General features: G+C 47.1%; 1 protein-coding gene across 1 annotated transcript; it reads right to left on the bottom strand.

Annotated features, from left to right (window-relative positions):
- Nucleotides 1-5,458: 5,458 nt before the first annotated feature.
- CYP1B1 (cytochrome P450 family 1 subfamily B member 1) lies at nucleotides 5,459-11,373 on the bottom strand. The gene is made up of 2 exons (XM_080814389.1): nucleotides 9,575-11,373; nucleotides 5,459-6,813 (listed from the first exon to the last, which is right to left on the bottom strand). Exons 1-2 carry the CDS (start codon nucleotides 10,618-10,620, stop codon nucleotides 6,225-6,227), a joined length of 1,635 nt encoding a protein of 544 aa, XP_080670515.1. The 5' UTR covers nucleotides 10,621-11,373; the 3' UTR covers nucleotides 5,459-6,224.
- Between the last annotated feature and the right edge of the window lie 8,383 nt (nucleotides 11,374-19,756).

Genomic DNA, 19,756 nt, shown 5'->3' with positions numbered 1-19,756 from the left:
GCAGACTCCCCGCTGAGCAGGGATTCCTGACTTGGGGCTCGATCCCAGGACCATGACCTGAGCCAAAGGCAGACTTTTAACCGACTGAGCCACCCAGGTGCCCCAGTGAAAGGGTCTGCTATTTTTATGTCAGTATGTAAGTGCACAGTCACATACATAGGTATGTACCAAGTTATGGTGCAAAATGTATTTTATACTGCTGATTATGGTTAAAAAAAAAATGTTTGAAAGCCACTGTTCCTACTAGAGGAGTAAGACCCAGGGTTGGCATTTCTGCTTGCCAATCTTCTGCTTGCTGGAGTGAGTGAGGGAGAACCTCAAAACCTTAACTAAGCTCAACTCTACAGCAGGGAGAAGAAACTGAGGTCAGACTTCAAGGACACAGATTGAGAATGGAGTCAGGGAAAGATGGTGTCATTAGTGCTGAGAAGCAGATTTATCAGAACTCACTCCTTTGTTCATTCATAAGTGTATATGCAAACTATCACTCCATAGCAAAGTGTTGGCACCCAGTCCCTGCTTTTAATGAATGTACCATCAAAAAGAGATTGATAGAACCACAGATATATCTATAGGACATGTTGAAAAATGAGGGTAGATGTCTCTTTTTTAAAAATCTATTTAATGCGTTATACCTCCCTAAGCAATGTATTTCATGTAAAAAATAATGAGGTCATTTCCATGTGTTGGTAGGGACAACGGAGTCGAGGGACCAGGCTGACGGGAGTGTGGCTAGTTGGCATCCCGGAGAACGTGCTTACAGTCCCTAAATCACATAGACGCAGACTTGCGAACCTGACTGTTCTGATCATGGGTATGGTGTATATTACAAGATTCTCATAGGTCCACAAGGGAACATGTACAAAAATGTTCCTTTCAGCATTATTTGGGGACACATGAAATCAGATGCCATTTGGGTGCCCATTCCCAAGACTTGGTTAGAGAAAATGCGGTGGATGAACGCCTAGAAGCACGAGAGAGCGAGCAGAAGCCGTGGGATTCGACAATATCGGAAGTATCGTACGCAGAGAAGACCAAGCAGTAGGATGGGATACAGAGAGCACTTACAAAAAATTAAAAGCACATGTATACAAAACAATAATACAAATTTTGCTGGAACACACACAAACAAAAAGTACCCTTTCTTCCTTTTTAATAAGGACGTTCGAGGATGCTTTTCTCAGGAGAGAGGAGTGTTGTGAGTCTTCCCGGCACTTCACAATGTCAAACCTGACTGCCATGTGGAACGTGCCCTAGACAGGTTTGGCACATGGCTGTGAAACCCAAGGATCAGAGGGATTGGACCGTAGACGGACTAGACTGTCCCCCCACACACGGCCAGGCCGGAAAGTAACTCACTACAGTGCGAGGACGATGGGCTGTGGAGTCAGTTCATGTCTAGGGAGTGTCCAGACACTGCGAACTTCTCAGTGTTTAACGCGCCCCGTGACGGCCCCCCGCAGGGAATGCTTGTGCAGTTACGCGTAGTGCGGTGCTTCAGACACAATACGTGCCCCACACGGTCTAGGGGCGTGGGTTCCTCTCATACCTGCCGCGTGTGGGACGTGTCAGCGGGGAGCACGCAGCTGGGTGTGAGCGCACCAGCAGCTCCAGGCATCAGCTCTTGTCTGCCTGCAGCTCGCCCAAACCTATTTAAACCAGATTTTCTCCACTCTTTCCCATCAAAAATAATTGCTTCTGAATGTATTCTTTTCTTTTTCTTCCCTTGTCTTGAGAATTATAGCTCTAGGTCAGAACTGGAAAGCAGAGAGCATGGGAGTCACAGAGGCGAAGGGGGGGAGTGTCAACAGCTAAACTTCTGCAGAAAAATGGACTGGCTTCAAGGTCAGAGAAATGACCTCTATGTGTTTGCAGCAATCGTGCCTGTCTTTTGTCTAAAGCTACGTCCATTTCCCACCCTGCACTCCAGTCTTATAATTTAGTGGCTCAGTTGGGTAGAATTCAACTCTGCTTGACATTATTGCAAACGCCTGACCCCACTTACAACTTTGTTAAAATTTCTCCTATGGAAAAATGTATTTCACTGGTCCTAAAACTGTATGACCGTTCTGAAAACCCTAGGTTAGCACCTTCGGAAAACAAGTGGATCTTCTCTTAAACCAATTTATAGCCATACCCTTTACTTGCTGAAATGATGTCATCGAGCCGAGGCATCAATAACACTGTGTGCGTCCGATTTCTTTTCCTGTTTTCACAGTACTGGGAGCTTCGGTCTGGAAGAAATGAGAGCCCTTGGCACTGCAGAGCCTGCCATCTGTGTGCGTGGGGCGGCGAGAGCCTGGAGAGTCCCAGCAGAGGCTCTGGGAAGTCACATCTTTCACCCAGTAAAAAGGTTAGCAGAAAATATTTCCAGAGTATGGGACAGAATGTTCTCCCCTGTTCTATTTTTATTGGACATGAATTGCATGTATTAATTAAGGCACATGTACCTTAAAAATGAATGAAAAATGTGTATCAACTGAATTGAAAACAAAAGCTTTCACCATGCGCGCGCGCACACACACACACACACAAAAGAAAACAAAATGAATGAATGAAATACTAAAGGAAAAGACTGGCTTGTTGCTGAGGGTGGAAGTGTGTCCTGCATTTTTTTAGATGAAGCAGAAACAAAAAGCCAGAGTCTTAAAAAATCTCACTCTAGTCCATCTTTCAAAATTAAAAAACCAACTCTCACTTTGTTAGGTGTTTGCCACTGAAATTTAACTTCTGTGTTGGTGCTCACAAACTAAAAAATATAGAGATCAGAAATTTGGTAGGAAACTGAATGCTGAACGCCTACTTAAAAAAAAAAAAAAAAGGCAAGCAGCCTAAAATGTCAAATGACCAAGTATAAAATGTTTACAAGGCAACATTTTAATTCAAGCACTTATAAGTAGGAGTTGAAATGAACGGATGCATGTTGAAAAAAGAGGTAGCAGATTCGCCACAACAGAAAGTAGAACTTCATAACAAGACTATGAAAGTGATTTTTATTATTTTGGTAACGGTGTCAGGTTATACGTAATTTCAGATACAGAATGTTTTTAACCTGGTCTATCACACAGTAAAAGACACACGTTAACCCTGTGTCGCCAAAATGTATTCAGCTACAAGCATGTATGACAGTAGCTCTCTAAGTGTTAAAAGCATCGGTGATAAAATACAAAAATAGGAAAAGGTTAAATAAAAAGTTATCGTTGAGCTATAAACATCTACTAAAATACCACACAGTGTGTCATAGCTAAGAACATACAAATTCATATAAATGCCATGCAACTATTTGATCTAATATAGATCTAATATGGAAATATTAAGGCCGCAATAGCATTTCACAGGTGAAGGCTAAGTTCTGAGACGTGAAAGCTTTCAGAGGGGGGGAAAAAAAGCTTTCAGATAACCCACAAAACAAACCTGAGACATCTTTTTGTTTGGAAAAAAGTCATCTTCTTGCAAAGTCAAAGCTTCAGTATATAAAGGAATTATTTAAGAAACTATATACTTTAACTGTTACCATAACCTGGAGAGTAGATATTCCGACTACAATAGCGACCAGCAAATACATTCTTTGTCTGGAAGAAATATAATAAGGCTTTCTGATTAAAACAGTAGCTGGATTACTGTAGCCTCCAAGTTTGGTTATTTGTATTTGTTTGTTTGGGTTTCATTTTCCTTCCTTTAACTAGATTATAAAATAGAGAATAACCAAGTTACATTTAAATAAGCCAGGTAGCCTCCAGGAGCCCGCCTCTCTTCCTCCTTCTCCGTTGCCAGAAGTCCCAGCCGAACTGAGCCTACATCTGTACAAACAGATTATAGCACATCTGGACTTGGTTGACTTAATGAGGCATCCAGATTGGTACATGCTTGCTCTTGTACCACACATGTCTCAGAGTAAGTGGGCTAGGAGAGCCTAAAATCACTGTCTTGGCCCTGCTTAGGGGTGGGGGGTAACCACGTTCTAGAATAGCGGGTGACAAAAAAATTTAAATGTAGTGAGTAAGCCCGATTTCTACAGTTGGCTTTAGTGCCTTTAAAAATACTGGCACAGGTCTCCATCCTCAAGAGGTAGAGCTATGAGATTTTATCGATTAAAAGCATACGAAATGTTTATTCATAAAAGAATTCCAAGTTACAAAATAGATCTGTGTTGTAGATTTTTTTTTTAAGTATACTTGGGATTGAACGTTAGCCGGCGATACATTTTTCTAAATGTTCATATTTCAAATTTTGTGCCTCAGAGGAATTAATTTGGAATGAGTTGGGGAAAGCTTAATCATATTTCTTCCTTTTCCTTTTCCGATCTTTTTTCTCACCGCCCCTATGCAGAGCCATCAGACATGCCTCCCTTTGTAATTTTGATTAAAAGATTCCAAAAAGCTTAATAGAATGTAAGAAGCAGTAAGCTCTCAGGACATGTATACCTTCCTCTGAAAGTTCACACGCAATGGGAAGATAAAGCTCCAACCTTCACTTTGAACTTTTGCCACCGTCCATCGTGCGTTTTTTCGTTTTGCCTTGTTTTTTTGTTTTTGCATGTGTGTTTTAGGTTTTTGGGCTCTTCACATAAATGGAACATACATATTTCCTTCAGGCTTCCTGTTTTCACAGTTCACAAAGTGGGCTGCTCACCACGCAGGCCATCCTGAACAGCACGCCTGATCTGATCAGCTCCAGCGGAACGTGATACAATCCTCAAAACAGCCTCCCAACACTACCTTCTGATTCTGACTTTCTAAAACACAGACATGGACACTATTTTTTAAAAATCATTTAAGAAACTAGGCCTAGTATGATGGGAATTTCCCCCCTGGTTTTCTAATAAAGAGAAGATCTAGATAATTCATTGCATTTTTCCCTATTCACCAGGCGGACACAGGTTAAATTTCTCTGTCTTGCACAGACTTACGGTCAGATTTCCAGTAACTTCAATGGAAACTCAACAATCAGAACGGTTTTAAAATTAAATTAAAATTTAAGTATGCTGAGAGTTTGGAATTATATTAACAACATTGATTTCACAAGAAGATTCTAGATTATGAATATAATTTTTAGAAAGTATGTTGTAAAGTAATAAGGAACACATCTTAGAGATCCAATTTTGAGACTTTTTAGTTCTGATTCAAGTTGCAGATGAGAGAATGGACTTTGCTTTACGTTAGTTTCCATGATGTCAAAATAGGCTCATTTCAAGTATTTGAGCCTAAATTGGTTGAATTGTACTTTTTGATTGGTCTTTCTTTTGGAATGATGTACATAACTCAAACTTTTCTTAAAAAAACTAATACTATTTAATAATCCAGTAACTAATACATATTACTTAGGAATAATTATATATGTAAATATATTGAATAGTATTTGGTGACTTTTTTATTCTATGAGACTTATTGAAATCAGTACATTATGATCATATGTCATAAAGCTTAGCTGGGCTGGTAAATCTTTTTTTTTTTTTTTTCTCATCATTGAAATTCTATACTTTGGCAACAGCAGAGGTATGACTTCAGCTTGGAATTTTTGACAGTTTAACAACTTATACTTCAAAATTCATGATAAATCATCTAAGCCTACTATTGAATCAACCACTATTAATTTCTTTATAAGCAAATGACCTCATGATTTATGCAAAAAAGAGAAAGCACATCAGTAGGCAAAGAGACAAATCCATCCGGAGATACTCCCTAAACTATTTTTTACCGCAGAGGTCAGAAAGGAGTTTCTGGTCTTTACCCTCTTCCCTTGTCACTCACAATCCCGCGTCTTACACTGAAATGATTTGCCTTTCCGTAGTCAACAATATTTTCCGAAACTTTGCTCACTGCGGTTTCCTATGGAGCAGATTTCAGCGCTCGGAAAGTCAGTCCTGGATCCCACCCACGAAGGTGTGGTTAGGGAACCTCTTCTTCATTAGGTCATTTGTGGGTGCGCATATGTGGGTTTCAACCCCAGAGGATGCTCCCTCAAGATATTATTACCAGCACTCAATATTGTGTAAAAATTCTTTGGACCCTGTAATTCTTTGGCTCCAAAAATCTTCCAGGAGCTCCTTCATAGCCCTGCGCCGCTCTGAGCACAGGTGCGTGAAGCCCCTCATCAGCGGGTCCGTTGGTTGATGCTCACTTTAGAAGCCAATTGAGAAAGTGGCACAGAGGAGCTAGAAAAGTCTACCCCCCCACCCACCCCCCACTTGAGTATTTCTAAATTTTGAGCTCGCTTCTGGCTTCTCACTGGCAGCCTTCCTCGGCTTGAAACTTTTGGACAGCCCTATCGAGGAGCACCATGGACTCTCTGAGAGTGACGTTGATTCTAAATGACTTGGGTTTAATGGTCAGACCGTAATTAAAATCCATCGTCGCGGGTTCGTCTGGATTGGCCTTGAAATTGCACTCGTGAGCCAGGATGGAAATGAAGAGAAACAGCTGCATCTTGGAAAGCTCTTCCCCAATGCACCGCCGTTTGCCCACTGAAAAAATCATCACGCTGCTGGCCAGGTCCTTGTCGATAAAGCCGTCCTTGTCCAAGAAGCGGCCTGGGTCAAAGTCCTCTGGGTTAGGCCACTTTGCCGGGTCATGATTCACAGACCACTGGTTAACAAAAACCACCGTGTCCTTGGGAATGTGGTAGCCCAAGACCGAGGCGCTGGTGGTGGTGGCATGAGGAATGGTGACGGGCACAAAGCTGGAGAAGCGCATGGCTTCGTAAAGAAAGGCCATGACGTAGGGCAGCTTGGGCTGGTCGTCCAGGCAGGGGAGCCGGTCTCGACCCACGACTTGATCCAGTTCGGCCTGGACTCGAGCCTGCACTTCAGGATACCTGTTGGGTTGTTAACACAGAAGGAGAAAGTAAGGGAGGCAAATGAATTCTTTCATCTAGGAAGCGCATGACCGTTTGCCACTTTCTTTATCTGAATCAGTGGCTGAGTTAACACAGCCAACCCCCCAAAAAGAAAACAATCCCAAACAGTTTCCTACTTTCTCACTAAATTACGGGATGGATAAACTAATAATTCTATTTCCTATAGCAAGCCTCACCTGGCTGATACTCTTTTTCCTATCGTAAGTCGAAAACAGTCTTTAAGTTTTCTAGTCTGAAAAAGCTCCTAACAAAGACAATTTCTCCATGAGGCACAGGAGACAGTGCCAAGGACCCATAAAACTTTCCAAGGGCCCATGAAAATGTTTTCATTTCATTCAAAATCAGGGAACAAAAAAAGGAGCTGTTAGGTCAAAGAAAATGTTTTAATAGGTAATTTTAACCTAATTATCTTTATTCCAATGTAGTAATAAAATGTCACTAAAAAATCTCTTATGGGGTAAGCGGTCTACAGAGGCAAGAGCACGCAGGGTCCACAAAAGTCAAAAAAGCAACCTTCAAAGCGGATCCTTTTTTCTCTCATTTCCCAGGATAATTCTAGGACCTACAATGCTCTCACTTCACACAAATTGGTATCCTGATAAAGCTACACATCTTCTAAACTTAAAAGGAAATTCCCAGTGTTCGACGGTACAAACTATAATGCTTATTCACTGTTGGCAATACAAATAGTACTGTCCTTTTGGAAAACAAAATCTGAGTACAAAGCAAGATGCAAAAAGGTATTCCCTCCCCAATCTTTTTAAACCCAGTAATCCATGCCTAGAAATGTATGTGCAGGAAACAATAGATTCAAAAATATGTAACTACAACAACAGCCGAAATTTTAAAAATGCAATCAACAGTGTTAAAAGAAGTGATCATATATAATGGGGCTATTGTGACAAAAATACTAGAGAGCCATCAAAAATCACTAAAATAAAGTTTAAAAAAACAGGGAAATGTCCATTACAGTAAGCGAAAATGCCAGAAGTTAAAAAAAAAATAAATTATTATTGCATCTCTGAAAAGAAGTTAAGCATGTATGGTATGAAATTATGGTTAATTTAAAAAACTGCCTCATGAACATCATACTTCAGGGGTCTGCAAACCTTTTCATGAAAGGCCACATAGTAAGTGTTTAAGGCTTTGCCAACCAAACCCCTGTCACAACTATTCAGCTCTGCCATGTGCTGTGAAGGCAGCCATAGAGAGTACATAAACGAAGGGGCATGGTTGTATTTTGCTAAGAAACTTACATACAAAAATGGGCAGTATAATTTGCCAACCTCTGTCATACTGTCTTTTCACTAAAAAGAAGAAAAACGTATTCATCAGCTATATTGAATTGAAAGTGACCCCAAAATTGTTTTATTTACTTATGCTGCCCAATTCACTTTCTGATTAAAAAAAAAAAAGAGCAGTTTCAAAAGATGATATGCTTATGGAGGAACATAGAAGACCTATTGATCTCGTTTTGGGATGTCTTCTTCCCAATCTATTACCGACTTCTTTGTATGTGATTTCTGCTCATTGCCCATACATGTTTCTGGGCTCTTAATACTCAAATGCAATGTTAAAAATTAAAAAAAAAAAAATCAGTTTATAAAAGTACTTGCACCCGATCTGAGATTGGAGGATTCTAATAAGAAAAGAAACAGTCTTTGCCTTCCAATGTCTGGATTGCCAGCAAATTCAGCATCCCCCCCACCCCCACCCCGTCGCTCCCTTCTGCGCCAAGAAATGGCACAACCAGGACTTCAGGTCTCTCAAGGCAACCACGATGTGCCTTGAGTGAGCCATCTGCCCCGGAGCAGGGTTCCTAGACAAAAACAGGCTGCTCTGTTAAATGTATAAATTTCAGATAAACAATGGTTAATCTTTTAGCAAGAGCATGTCCTGCGTGAATTTTATTTTTTATTTTCTAAGTCTGGCAACACCCTAGACCAGCAACCCGTTTGCTTCCTGCGTGTAGAGCTTCCCAGAGGTCTGCGACCGTAATCCAGGTGGGCACTGCCGATCAGTCTGCCCACCGAGCCGGGCCCGGGGACCAGAGAAGGGCGTCCGCGGGCGCCTCCTGGATGCCCCGTTTGCCCTCCCGGACGCCGCTCTGCGCTCGGTAAAAGTGACTGCTTCTGCGGTTTTTTAACTCGGGTACTTCTAACACAACTAGCGCGGCGGTTTCGTAAACCCAGCACAACCTGCTAGTTTCTGGCCGCCTTCCTAAAGCTTCCGTGCCGGGTAGGCACTGGCGGGGCTCCCTGTGCCCGGGAACAAAGCCCGGACGCGCGGCTGGCGGGCAGCGCGGGGGCTGGGCGGCCTCTGCTCTGCGCCGGGGACCGGCCGGGCCAAGGAGCTGCTGTGTTTATTGAACGTATCCCCCGTTACCCTTTCTTTCGGAACCGTGCCAATTTTGCTTCTGTTGTGCCAAGGAGGCAGAGATCAGGACTGATCTGAGGACACTTAGAAGATCCTGCCTTTCAGGCGGCTCTCACAATTCTGTCCCCACTTGGAGGGGTAGCGAGCGACAAGATCAAACCGCGGGCGGTCGGGGCCCGGCTGGTTAGGGTGCGCGCGGTCTCCGAGATCTCAGCTTGGAGAGGTGCGGACCTAGCGCGGAACCCCATACCCTGGGCGCTGGTCGCGCCCTCAGCATATTCCAGCCCCACTCCGCCCTTTACAGGGGAGGAAAGGCCCGGCCCACGCCTCCTGGAGGCTTTACCTGGTGAAAAGGATGAGCAGCCACTGCAGCGCAGTGGAGAGCGTGTCCTGGCTGGCGCCGAAGATGTCGGTGACAGTGGCCGGCACGTACTCCAGGTCCAGCCGTGAGCCGCCGTCGTCCGAGCCCTCCTCCGCCGCCTCGGTTCCCGCCGAGAGGATGAAGGCGTCCATCATGTCGCGCGGGCCGGCCCCGGGCTGCAGGCTTTCGCGGTGCCTCAGGAACTTGTCGAGGACGAAGTTGCTGAAGTTGCGGTTGACCTGCTGGAACTCGCGGAAGGCGGTGCGCACCGGGTTGGGAAAGCGCTGCAGCCAGGGCAGCACGTCCACCAAGCTGCCCGCGCCCACCGTGCGCCCGAACTCCTCGTTGTGGCTGAGCAGCTCGCGGAACTCGGCGTCGTCGTGGCTGTAGCGGCAGCCGAAGCACACGGCGCTCATGACGTTGGCCACGGCCACCACGGTCAGCGGCCGCGGGTCGACGAAGGCGCCGCCCGCGCTGCCGCGCACCAGCAGCGCCACCAGCTCGCGAGCCTCGCCCAGCACGTGGCCCTCGAGGACTCGCCGGCTGCGCGGCTGGCGCGTGGAGAAGGCCCGCATGGTGCTATGCGCCGCGCGCCGCTGCACCTTCCAGCGCGGAGAGTACTGGCCGAAAGCCAGGCTGCGGCCGCCGGACACCACACGAAAGGAGGCGAAGCGCGGCCGACCCGCGAAGGCGGCGCCCTGCTGCACCAGCGCCTGGCGGATGGCGCGCTCGCCGTTCAGCACCACCACCCGGCAGTTGCCCAGGCGGATCTGGAAGACGTCGCCGTAGCGCCGCGCCAGGCGCGCGAACGAGAGGTGCGGCGCCGGGCCCATCGCGGCAGCGTTTCCGATCAGCGGCCACGCGAACGGGCCCGGCGGCGCGGACCCCGGCTGTCGCCTCCGCTGCCTCAGCAGCCACTGGCCCACGTGCACCGCGGCCAGCACCGAAAGGAGCAGCAGGAGCGTGGTCTGCTGGGACGACAGCGCGCTCGGCTGCAGGCTAGCGTCGGCGCCGAGGCTGGTGGCCATGTCGGAGAGAGATGGACGGAGGCGTGACGCTCAGGAGTGCGGAGGAAGGAGCCGGCGCCCCGCGCCCCTACCCCTGACGTCTGGCTACGCAGCGCTGTTGGGAAGGAGGAGGTGGCGCGTAGGTCAGCTCAGGGCGCGCGCACTGGGCAAGCAGCAGAGGACGCTTCTTCCCGGCCCAAACCCCTTCCCCTAAGGAGAAGGGAAAGAGCGTGCCCCGAACTCTCCGTCCCCACCTCAACCCCCAGCGGTGTAACGGTCCCAGCAATTCGGGGACAACCCGGAGGGCATCAAGACGGAGGCGCTCCGTTCCCTCTCGGTGCCTACCACCCCGGCCCGGCAAGGTCACGGGAAATCAGCTCAGCGGAGAGACTGACCTGGGAGGTGGCGCGGTTTCCTGCGGCGCGGGATGCACGGCTCCGAAACAGGGCTGGGGCCTTTGTGGAGGGCAAGAGGTCTCCAGAAAATCGGAGACCTCGCCGGGACACCTGCTGCTCTGGGAGCTTGAGCACACACTCAGGAGCCTTTAGGCGTCGTCCGAGCCAGGGGCACTGGGAGTGGGATGCGGACCGAGAAGGGTCCCTCCTTTGCCGATCGCCGCTATACCTGGGGCCTCGGCAAAGCGGGGTTTTCTCGCAGAGTGCGGACTGAGACTGGGGGGTCAACGAATGCAGTCAATTCCCAGCCCTCAGGACCCCCGCGTGTCTCCCACAGCTGGTGTCGCAGAGGCGTGGCCCGTTTGCGCTCAGTCACTCCAGAGTTGAAACGCGCCATCCCGCCCGACTTTTAAGGTCTGCGTTGGGCTGGTAAAGAGGGAGGAGACTGAGGAACCTGGCGGGGCGGGGCTTGCGGGGGGCGGGGCGCCGGGGCGGTTCCAGCGGCTCAAACCCCCAACCCCAGTCGCTGCGCTCCCGCGGTCACGCGAGGCGGCCAGGATTCTCCCGACGGCCTTGGCACAGTGACTGTCGGCTTTGCCAGAGCTGCGGTGTGAGCTTCCCGTTTGCCGGAAAACCACTCTTAATCAGTCCCTCCCCAGCGAAGCCGCAGTTTCCCGGAAGCGCGCTGGGAACAGAACCTGCCCGTGCCGCGGGGCTCTCGGTGGGAACGCGCCCCCAGTCCGGAGCGCACGACCCCTCTTGCCTCCCGGTGACTGAGCTCCGTTCCCCGAGACAAACCCGCTCGGGATCCTTGGGCGCCCGGGCCGGGAGAGGGAACCTGTCGGTTTAGGAACGCGGACCGCGGCGGCTTGCCTTTACAGCATGTCCCCAGTTGTTTTATTTTATTGTAACTTTCTTGCAAACAAATAGGCCCCTCGGATGAGGCCCTTTGGCGGGCAAAGTTCTCTTCCCACCTTGTGCAGCGAGATCAAGAACCCCGAAAGACGCCGCTCCCAGACGCCAGCGGTGCTGGGCACACAAAGGCCAGCGCTGGCCGCGCGCAGCTGGTCGAGAGGCTTCCCGCTTCGCAGTCCCCCAGGTGGCGCCGCCCCCTGCCCCGCGCGCGGTCGCGCTGGCCGCGTCCGACACCCTCGGCACAGAGCCCGGAGCCAAGCTGGGGCGAACGCGGGGCTAGGAGCGGAGGGAGGGCGAAGGGGAGGAGGAGCAGGAGGCCGTTCTCCTCGCGCCTACCAATTTCATCGGGTTGAAGTTTCCTCTGCTGTCCCTCCCCCTTGCGTGCAGAGCAGACCTTTGCGTGCGCGGCTTCTGGAAAGTCTTGGGCTCCGGTCATATCCTTGGGCGCTTCTCACGGCACCTGACACGCCGAGGCGGCGGGGGCGGTGGCCCAGGGCGGGGTACCCGCCGCCACCGCCCTCCGCGGCGCACGCACGGCCGCACCCCGGGGGCCAGCGGGGAGGACGCCCTGACCACCCTATCGGGAGGCGGATCTGGGCGCTGTGAACTCGAGATGGGGACGCTTCCTTCGAAGGGTAAGCAGGAGGTGCTCCGTCCCCGGTAGCTTCCCCCGCTGGCTGCACCCTCCCTTTACCGGCTGGTACAAAGCATTTTCAAGCCCCGGGGGAGAAAGGGGCTCCTCCGCAAGGTTGGGGAAAGGGCGAGCCCGGGGAAGGGTGAGATGTCTGGTAGTTGACCAGGGTAGAATTGTATCTCCGGGCCTCTGGGATCCTCAAGTGTCATAAAAGTTGGGGGTTTACCACGTGACAACTCTGCGCTTTGAGTATTACCCACACTGGGAATCTCTACTGTTCTATTGCTTCTCAGTTTGCAGAGGTGGAAACTGGTGTTTGGAGAGGTTATGTGACTTAACCAAGATCACACACACTGCAATAATACAATTACAGTCATACAGTATAATCTTGGGGCGCCTGGATGGCTCAGTCTGTTAAGCGTCAGACTCTTGATTTCGGCTGCGGTCATGATCTCAGGGTTGTGAGATTGAGCCCCGTGTCGCCTCCCCCTGGGTGTGGAGCCTGCCTAAAATTCTCTCCCTCTCCCTGTTCCCCTCCACCCCTTTCATTCTCCCTTTTAAGTAAAAATTTAAAACAAACAAACAAACAAAACACAAAAAAAACCACTGTAATCTTAAATGATTCTTTTCAAGGAAGTGATTGAAATGCTTGATGGTTTTCTCCCCTTCCCACCTCTTACCACCTCTCAAGAGGTGAAGCCAGAATTCGCACCCTCCTCAGTCTCATTCCAGATCCATCAGACAAGTTTATGTGGAAGGAAATCCTCAGGTGAGAAATGCCATCTTTCCTGCCTACTTTAAAAAAAAAAAAATCAGCTGGAAGAATTTTTTTGAATACTTGTTTTTGTTTATGGAAGTGAGGACTCTGAGGTTCACAAGAAGAAATAGTGTGGTTCCCTTTTGCAGTAAAACTGGATGAGGGAGGCCTGTGGACTATGACTCATAGCTGACCTGGAACTAAGTGGTTAAATTTTAAAGAAGCCCAAAGAGATGTTTGAAAATCAGACTTTGTGATAGACTGAAACCAACAATAAAATATCTGATCTGATAAGAAAATGCTTTTTGTAAAAGTCTCCATTCAGTAGTTTTTGAGAGGTTCTCTCTGGAAGTGATGTCATACACTGTAACAGAGCCCTCCGATCCATGATGAAGCTGTTTTTGAGCAACGGAATAAATAAGCATTGGTTTCAGAGCTGGGTTGGTCTACACACCTTTTGAGATGAGTTTCATAACTTTACAATGTCCGGCTTTAGCAAGCCCCTTGCCTAATAATTCAGTTCAAGACAGCTGCATGCATCGGTCTCTCAGTAGGCTTTAATTTAATAGATGGGAATTGTCTATTGACTTATGCCAATTCTCAGCTATCAACATTCCTGAAAGCTCTATGCCAGTAGCTCTATCAGAAACCGAGCAAATAGGGGTTGCCTTTAAACCAAGTAAATTACTCTTATCAAAATTATAACCCAAGGCTGTTCTTAAGACCTCTTGTTACTAATTCCTGAATAATGCTGTATGTGTAGTTTTTAGGTAAACAAGACGCATGCCCTCTTGCCATAGAGAATAGTTTAAGCATATCCTTCAAGCTGTGCTGCGTTGGGCTCAGCTCTTGTTCTAGGACATGCTTTAAAAAGCAGAGTACCCAGGGGTGCCCGGGTGGCTCAGTTGGTTGAGCAACTACCTTCGGCTCGGGTCATGATCCCAAGGTCCTGGGATCAAGTCCCACATCGGGCTCCCTACTGAGCAGGGAGACTGCTTCTCCCCTCTTCTACTCTCCCTGCTCATGCTCTCTCTCTCTGTCAAATAAATAAATAAAATATTAAAAAAAAAAAAAAAAAGCAGAGTACTCAGCTGGGCCGGTCCTGTCGAAAGGACAGGTCCTTATCGATTATGACAAACCCAAGTGACTGGCTATGGTAACAGCCTTTTCAGAATTTGTAGGTCTTGGATTCTCTCAGACTTCCTGGTGTAGACCTCTATTGGAAGACCCATGCGGTACTTGATGGAGATGTAGGGTAAATCCTAGGTGGCCCGTGGGGACCCCTGACCCAGCTCGAGGCAGGGCCCTCCCTCTAGTGAGAATCCACACCAGGCTGTTCAGTCACCAACATAACTTCTCAACCAAAGCCAGTAGTATTTAAGGCCCTGGGATCCCCTTTCAGTCAACAGCCCGGGATGTGTGGATTTCACCCTCCCAAATCCCAAACTTGAATTATGTGGGGCAAATAACTTTCAAAAGAACAGCTAAGCTAGAGAGAGAGTTTAAGGTGGAGGTTTAAAATACCTTATATCATACAGATTCCAAAGAACAGAAATCCAGCTTAAGCTTGTTTAAGCAGAACAGAAAAGCCCTGGCTTGCACTCAGAGAAGGATAACTGTGGTACCTTACAGCTTGGAAGGATCTGGAGCCACTCTCTTCAATCTCTATCATGCTGGTCTCTGCCTAGGCTTTGTTCTGGAGACTCTCCTTACATGCTGGGAAAGCTGGCAGCCCCAAATGGACCACTCCAAGAATAAGAGAATATCTTTCTCCCAAGGTCATTATACAAGATCCCAGAAGGACTCTGACATGCCAGGCCAGCATCAGGCCACCCTGTGGCCAATGGTCCAGGTCTGATATCGGGAAAAGAGGGATGTGGGAAGAGAGAACATGCTACGAAGCCAAAGATAAAAGCCCCCTCAGTCCTCCTGTATCTCACTTCTGTCCATCACTCCCTTTTGGGTTGAAGAATACCTGAAGCCTATCATCATCATCATCATCATCATCATCATCATTTGAGGGTTTTTTTTAGATTTTATTTATTTATTGGGGGAGGGGGAACAGAAGGATAGGGAGAGGGACAGACTCTGCACTTAGCGTGGAGCCCAGCACGGGGCTTGATCACATGACCCTGAGATCATGACCTGGGCCAAAATCAAGAGTCAGCTGCTTAACAGACTGAGCCACCCAGGTGTCCCTTCATCGTCAATTTAAATCAGCAAATCGGATGGATGCATTACACCTGGAGCCCCTAGCCAGGAAAGTCAGCCTTTACATCATCAGGCTAGAAGTCAGTTTTCTTGCTGGGCTTTCCCTCCAGCATAATCCTCTAGCACATCATTTTGTGGCTGAATGCTGTGCTCTTCCAGCCCCCTCCAAACACACATATGCACATGCACGAGAGGAGAAGGGAGTAGAAGCAACAGCCCCTGGCAAGACTTCGACATATGGGACGCACAAGACATTGTCATCAGACCCATGCTAGCAGGCAGAGAAATAGCCATCGGGAGATCCAGCAAGTGTCCCAGGTGACTGAGAGGACGGCAGAGCGAGGAGGAGGAGGAAGCTACAGATCATGTGCTGGGACTTGGGAGGATTCTTAGGAGGTGATACCAAAACCCTGTGCCCCACCTGACCTGCTTCTGCTTCCTTCCTCCTGGTAATACACAGGCTAAGAAGCACAGAGGTAAACAATCTTTCTTATTTCATCTCATCGAAGAAGTTATCTTTTGTGGGATGCGCTGTTGTTTTATGCACTAATATAAATAAACAGGGGGCTGCCGCTTACAATTATGCCACTGGTTAATAAGACATAGTCTAATTTCACAGATGTTAAAAACATCCTAAGTATGTTTTAGGATTGACAAAGCACCGCGTGCTGGCGGTGATCTTTGCTGCCTTTGTATTCAGTAGTGGGGGTCCTGAGAGCTCTTAGATGAGACATTTGGAGCCACGAGTGTCACCTACCAAAGCCATCTCCCCTTCCATTTTTTTTTAATTTGATGTGAACAACTGATATTTCTTCAATTTCATGTAAAGCATGGGGAGAAGCTGCTTTGGAAGATTTTGCTAATTTTATTGACCTAAATAAACCCAAGAAAATGGTCACTTACTAAATCAGTGCAGGTTAAGACCATTTTCTTAGTCTTCCTCCCCTTCCAATCTCAGTGCCCCACTAAGCTCTTTCCATATAGTCTGGTGCTAGTGAAAGCCACAAAGCTACACTGTACTATTCCAGATTCCCACCAAAATACTTCCATGAGTGTTTAGAAGTGAATAGGCGGCACGCCTGGGTGGCTCACTGGGTTAAAGCCTCTGCCTTCGGCTCAGGTCATGATCCCAGCGTCCTGGGATCGAGCGCCACATCGGGCTCTCTGCTCAGCAGGGAGCCTGCTTCCTCCTCACTCTCTGCCTGCCTCTGCCTACTTGTGATCTCTGTCTGTCAAATAAATAAATAAAATCTTAAAAAAAGAAAGAAAGAAGTGAATAGGCATCATCGTTTGCAACATACTCTCAAAGAGTTTGAGAAAAAAGACAGGGAGGGAGGGAGGGAGGGAAAGAGGGAGAGAGGGGGCAGAGAGAGAAAGAGTGATGAAAATGATAAAGCAAACGTGGTAAAATGTCCATAATTAGAGAATTTGGGTAAATGAGAGTTCCTTGTGATGTTCTTAGGACATGTCTGTAAGTTTGAAATTGTATCAAAATTAAAAGTTACTCAAGAAAAATTAAAAGTTACTAAGAAGAGAAACTAGGAGCATAAGAAAGAAATATCTTCTTGACATTATGATCTTACGTTGTCTCCTCAGTTTTTATTGAGAGTGTCTTATGAGAGAGGCCAGTGACAAGGACCTGGGATTGGCGTGTCCTTCAGGCTCCGTCAGATCCGGCTCTCAGAGTTCCGGGCTAGGAAATTGTACAGATGTGCTCAGCTGGGATGGTTTCCCCCAGTTTCCTATTTGACTCGCCCCTTCCCTTCTTTGCTATCCCTGCTCATTGAATGCTCTAAGTGAATCTGGGTCTTTGATCTCCTTCAATTCTTTTTTAAAAGAAAAGGAATATAATATGTAAACAACCACTTTCTCTGGTCCCTCTGTGTCTTAGTTCCAGGAGATAACCACTTACCGTTTCCCACGTGCCGGAAAAGCAGCCAAGGGCGCGTGTCTCGGATTATTTCTTCTGGCTTCTGTCAGTTTCATTCCGCTCAGCCTTCTTTCTTCTCCTTGCTCTGCATTTTTCTTTCTTTCCTGCCTCCTGTTTTCTCCCCTTCCCTTTTCCTTAGGTCCATCCTTGCCTCCTGTCACCTGCATTCCTTCCAAGACCTCTGTTCTTCCTGGAGCGACCACCACCATCTCATCTCTCCTTTGTCTCCCTTTCTCTCTCCATCTTCCTGCGCACCTTTTCTCTCTCCCTGGACAGTAAAGAGTTAGGGGTAGAGAAGAAAAGAGAAGGGGAGTGAAGAAAGTGAGAAAAGAGATCAGGGGACTAGAACAACTAAGAAAAGCAATAAGGGCAAAGTATCAAACGCCGAGGTTAACAGAGAACGCAGTGACCAGACAGGGTGGGCTCCCACCCGGCGGGACTCCCCTGCTCCGTGTTTGTGGGGGGAAGCAGTCACTAACTTGGGACAGTGATAATTCAAAGGAAGGGAAGGGACACCGAGATCTGGGGTTGCTTCAGTACCATTGTTCCCTGAGTTTTGACTACCAGCCATCCAGTTTCTGACATTCACCTTCTCACAGTAAGTAAAGTACAACCAACCAACAAAAATGGACATTTGGGTTCAGCATCTGGCCATGGGTCACTGACTGGTACACCTTCCTGATCTGGGACAGATTCTTGGTTGAGGATCCAGGTTCCAGTCTTCTTTTACTCCACGAACCTCTTAGTTTTTAGGGTTAAATCTGTTTTCCTTAACAGGTTTTCGTCTCTTTCCACAAAGGGACAAAATTTCAGGTCAAAAACTGTAGTCATACCCAGGGCTTAAGAAAATATTGGGTAGTTAAATGGTAGTTTATTGGTATACTGGGTATAATATTGTTTATTATTGGTATATTGGGTATAATATAATATTGGGTAGTTAAGCAGTTATTCTTCCCCTGCCCATTCCCAAAAGGGGATGCAAGGGCTGGATAATTATACATTGGCTTTTTGACCATCAACCCCCAATGGGATTTTTCTTTTCGACGCTGGAAGTGTTCATTTCTCAGCCATGGCCTGTCCTGTTGTTGGACTCCCCGGGTGAGAAAGCTCTAAATGTCAGAAGGTTTTTTCCGACAGTACAAAAGATTCTGGAGTGAACGTTCTTGTCTTCTGCTGAACTTAGAGCTTCCCTTTGGAGAGAGACATAAACCAAGACTAACATCCCTTTCACATGCAGTCCTTCACATGTTTGAAAATGGCACGAAGCCATCATTCCACCAACCAAGAAAGCCCCAGTTCCTCAAGTGATTCTTTGAATAACATGTTTTCTAGAGCTTTACCCAGCTTATCTGTGCCTTCTAGACAATGTAGTTTTTCAATATGCCTAAGTGCGTACCTGAAACTGAACAGCATACTCCCAACAGGGACATCCTGTCCAGCCCAGAGGGATGAAGTTACTTCCCAGGAGACTCCTAGTGCTCCTTTTAATGCAAACTAAGGTTTTTGTACTGTTTTTAAAAATCTGCATTCCACTGCTGTGCCCATACTGAGCTGGTGATCCAAGTCTTTAAGTTTCGTTATAAGACTGGGTACCATTCTGAGCCTTTAATTGCCCTTAGGCAATCAATTAAAAAAAAATAGCTAAGAATAAGATTTGCATTAATACCTGTTAAATGCATCTTGGGGCTTGTAAGACAGCCTTCTGGTCCATGGAGGCCATGTTAAACTCTTGCTGACCCTCAGGGCCAGAGACCAGAAGCAGGAAAACTACATGGGGATAGATATTTATTTTATATAAATATATATTTATTTTATATATGTGTATGTATGTGTCTATATAAAGTATATTTCCTGTTTTGGTCAGATATACATTTTTTAAATACACACAAGTAGCACATAAATAGATTCTTGTTGCAAATGATTTAATCAGAATATAAGAATATGCAGGAAAATGGGAAAGCCCACACTCCCACCTCTTCTCAGATGTAACCCAGGAAACCATGACCTTCTGTTTATGTACGTGCCTATGTTTGTACATAGGTATGTATTTTTGATACAAACGAGATTTTACATTACTGTTCAATGACCTTTTTTTTTCCCATTTAGTAACTGTGTTGGTGACCACAATAGAAGGCATAAACCTACCTCATGCTTTTGAACTATTGTGTGGTATGACTACAGCATAATTGATTCAACCAGCTCGTAGATGGTCACTCATGCCCTGTCTTGCTCGTAGACTTCACCGGAAATACTTCGCTTGTCTGTGCAGGTCTATATACACTCCAGTAGAGATGTTTAAACCAGGGGCACATGCA

This window comes from Martes martes (genome assembly GCF_963455335.1).
Source record: "Martes martes genome assembly, chromosome: 9".
Classification (NCBI taxonomy): domain Eukaryota; kingdom Metazoa; phylum Chordata; class Mammalia; order Carnivora; family Mustelidae; genus Martes; species Martes martes.
The sequence above is the reverse complement of the archived record's forward strand: the minus strand, read 5'-3'. Positions and strand labels throughout refer to the sequence as shown.

Excerpts from the sequence above, each read along its gene's own strand:
- CYP1B1 (XM_080814389.1), bottom strand. The coding sequence starts at position 10,620 with ATGGCCACCAGCCTCGGCGCCGACGCTAGCCTGCAGCCGAGCGCGCTG. Across the intron at positions 6,814-9,574 it reads CTGCTCATCCTTTTCACCAG|GTATCCTGAAGTGCAGGCTC; the intron begins GTAAAGCCTCCA and ends ACAACCCAACAG.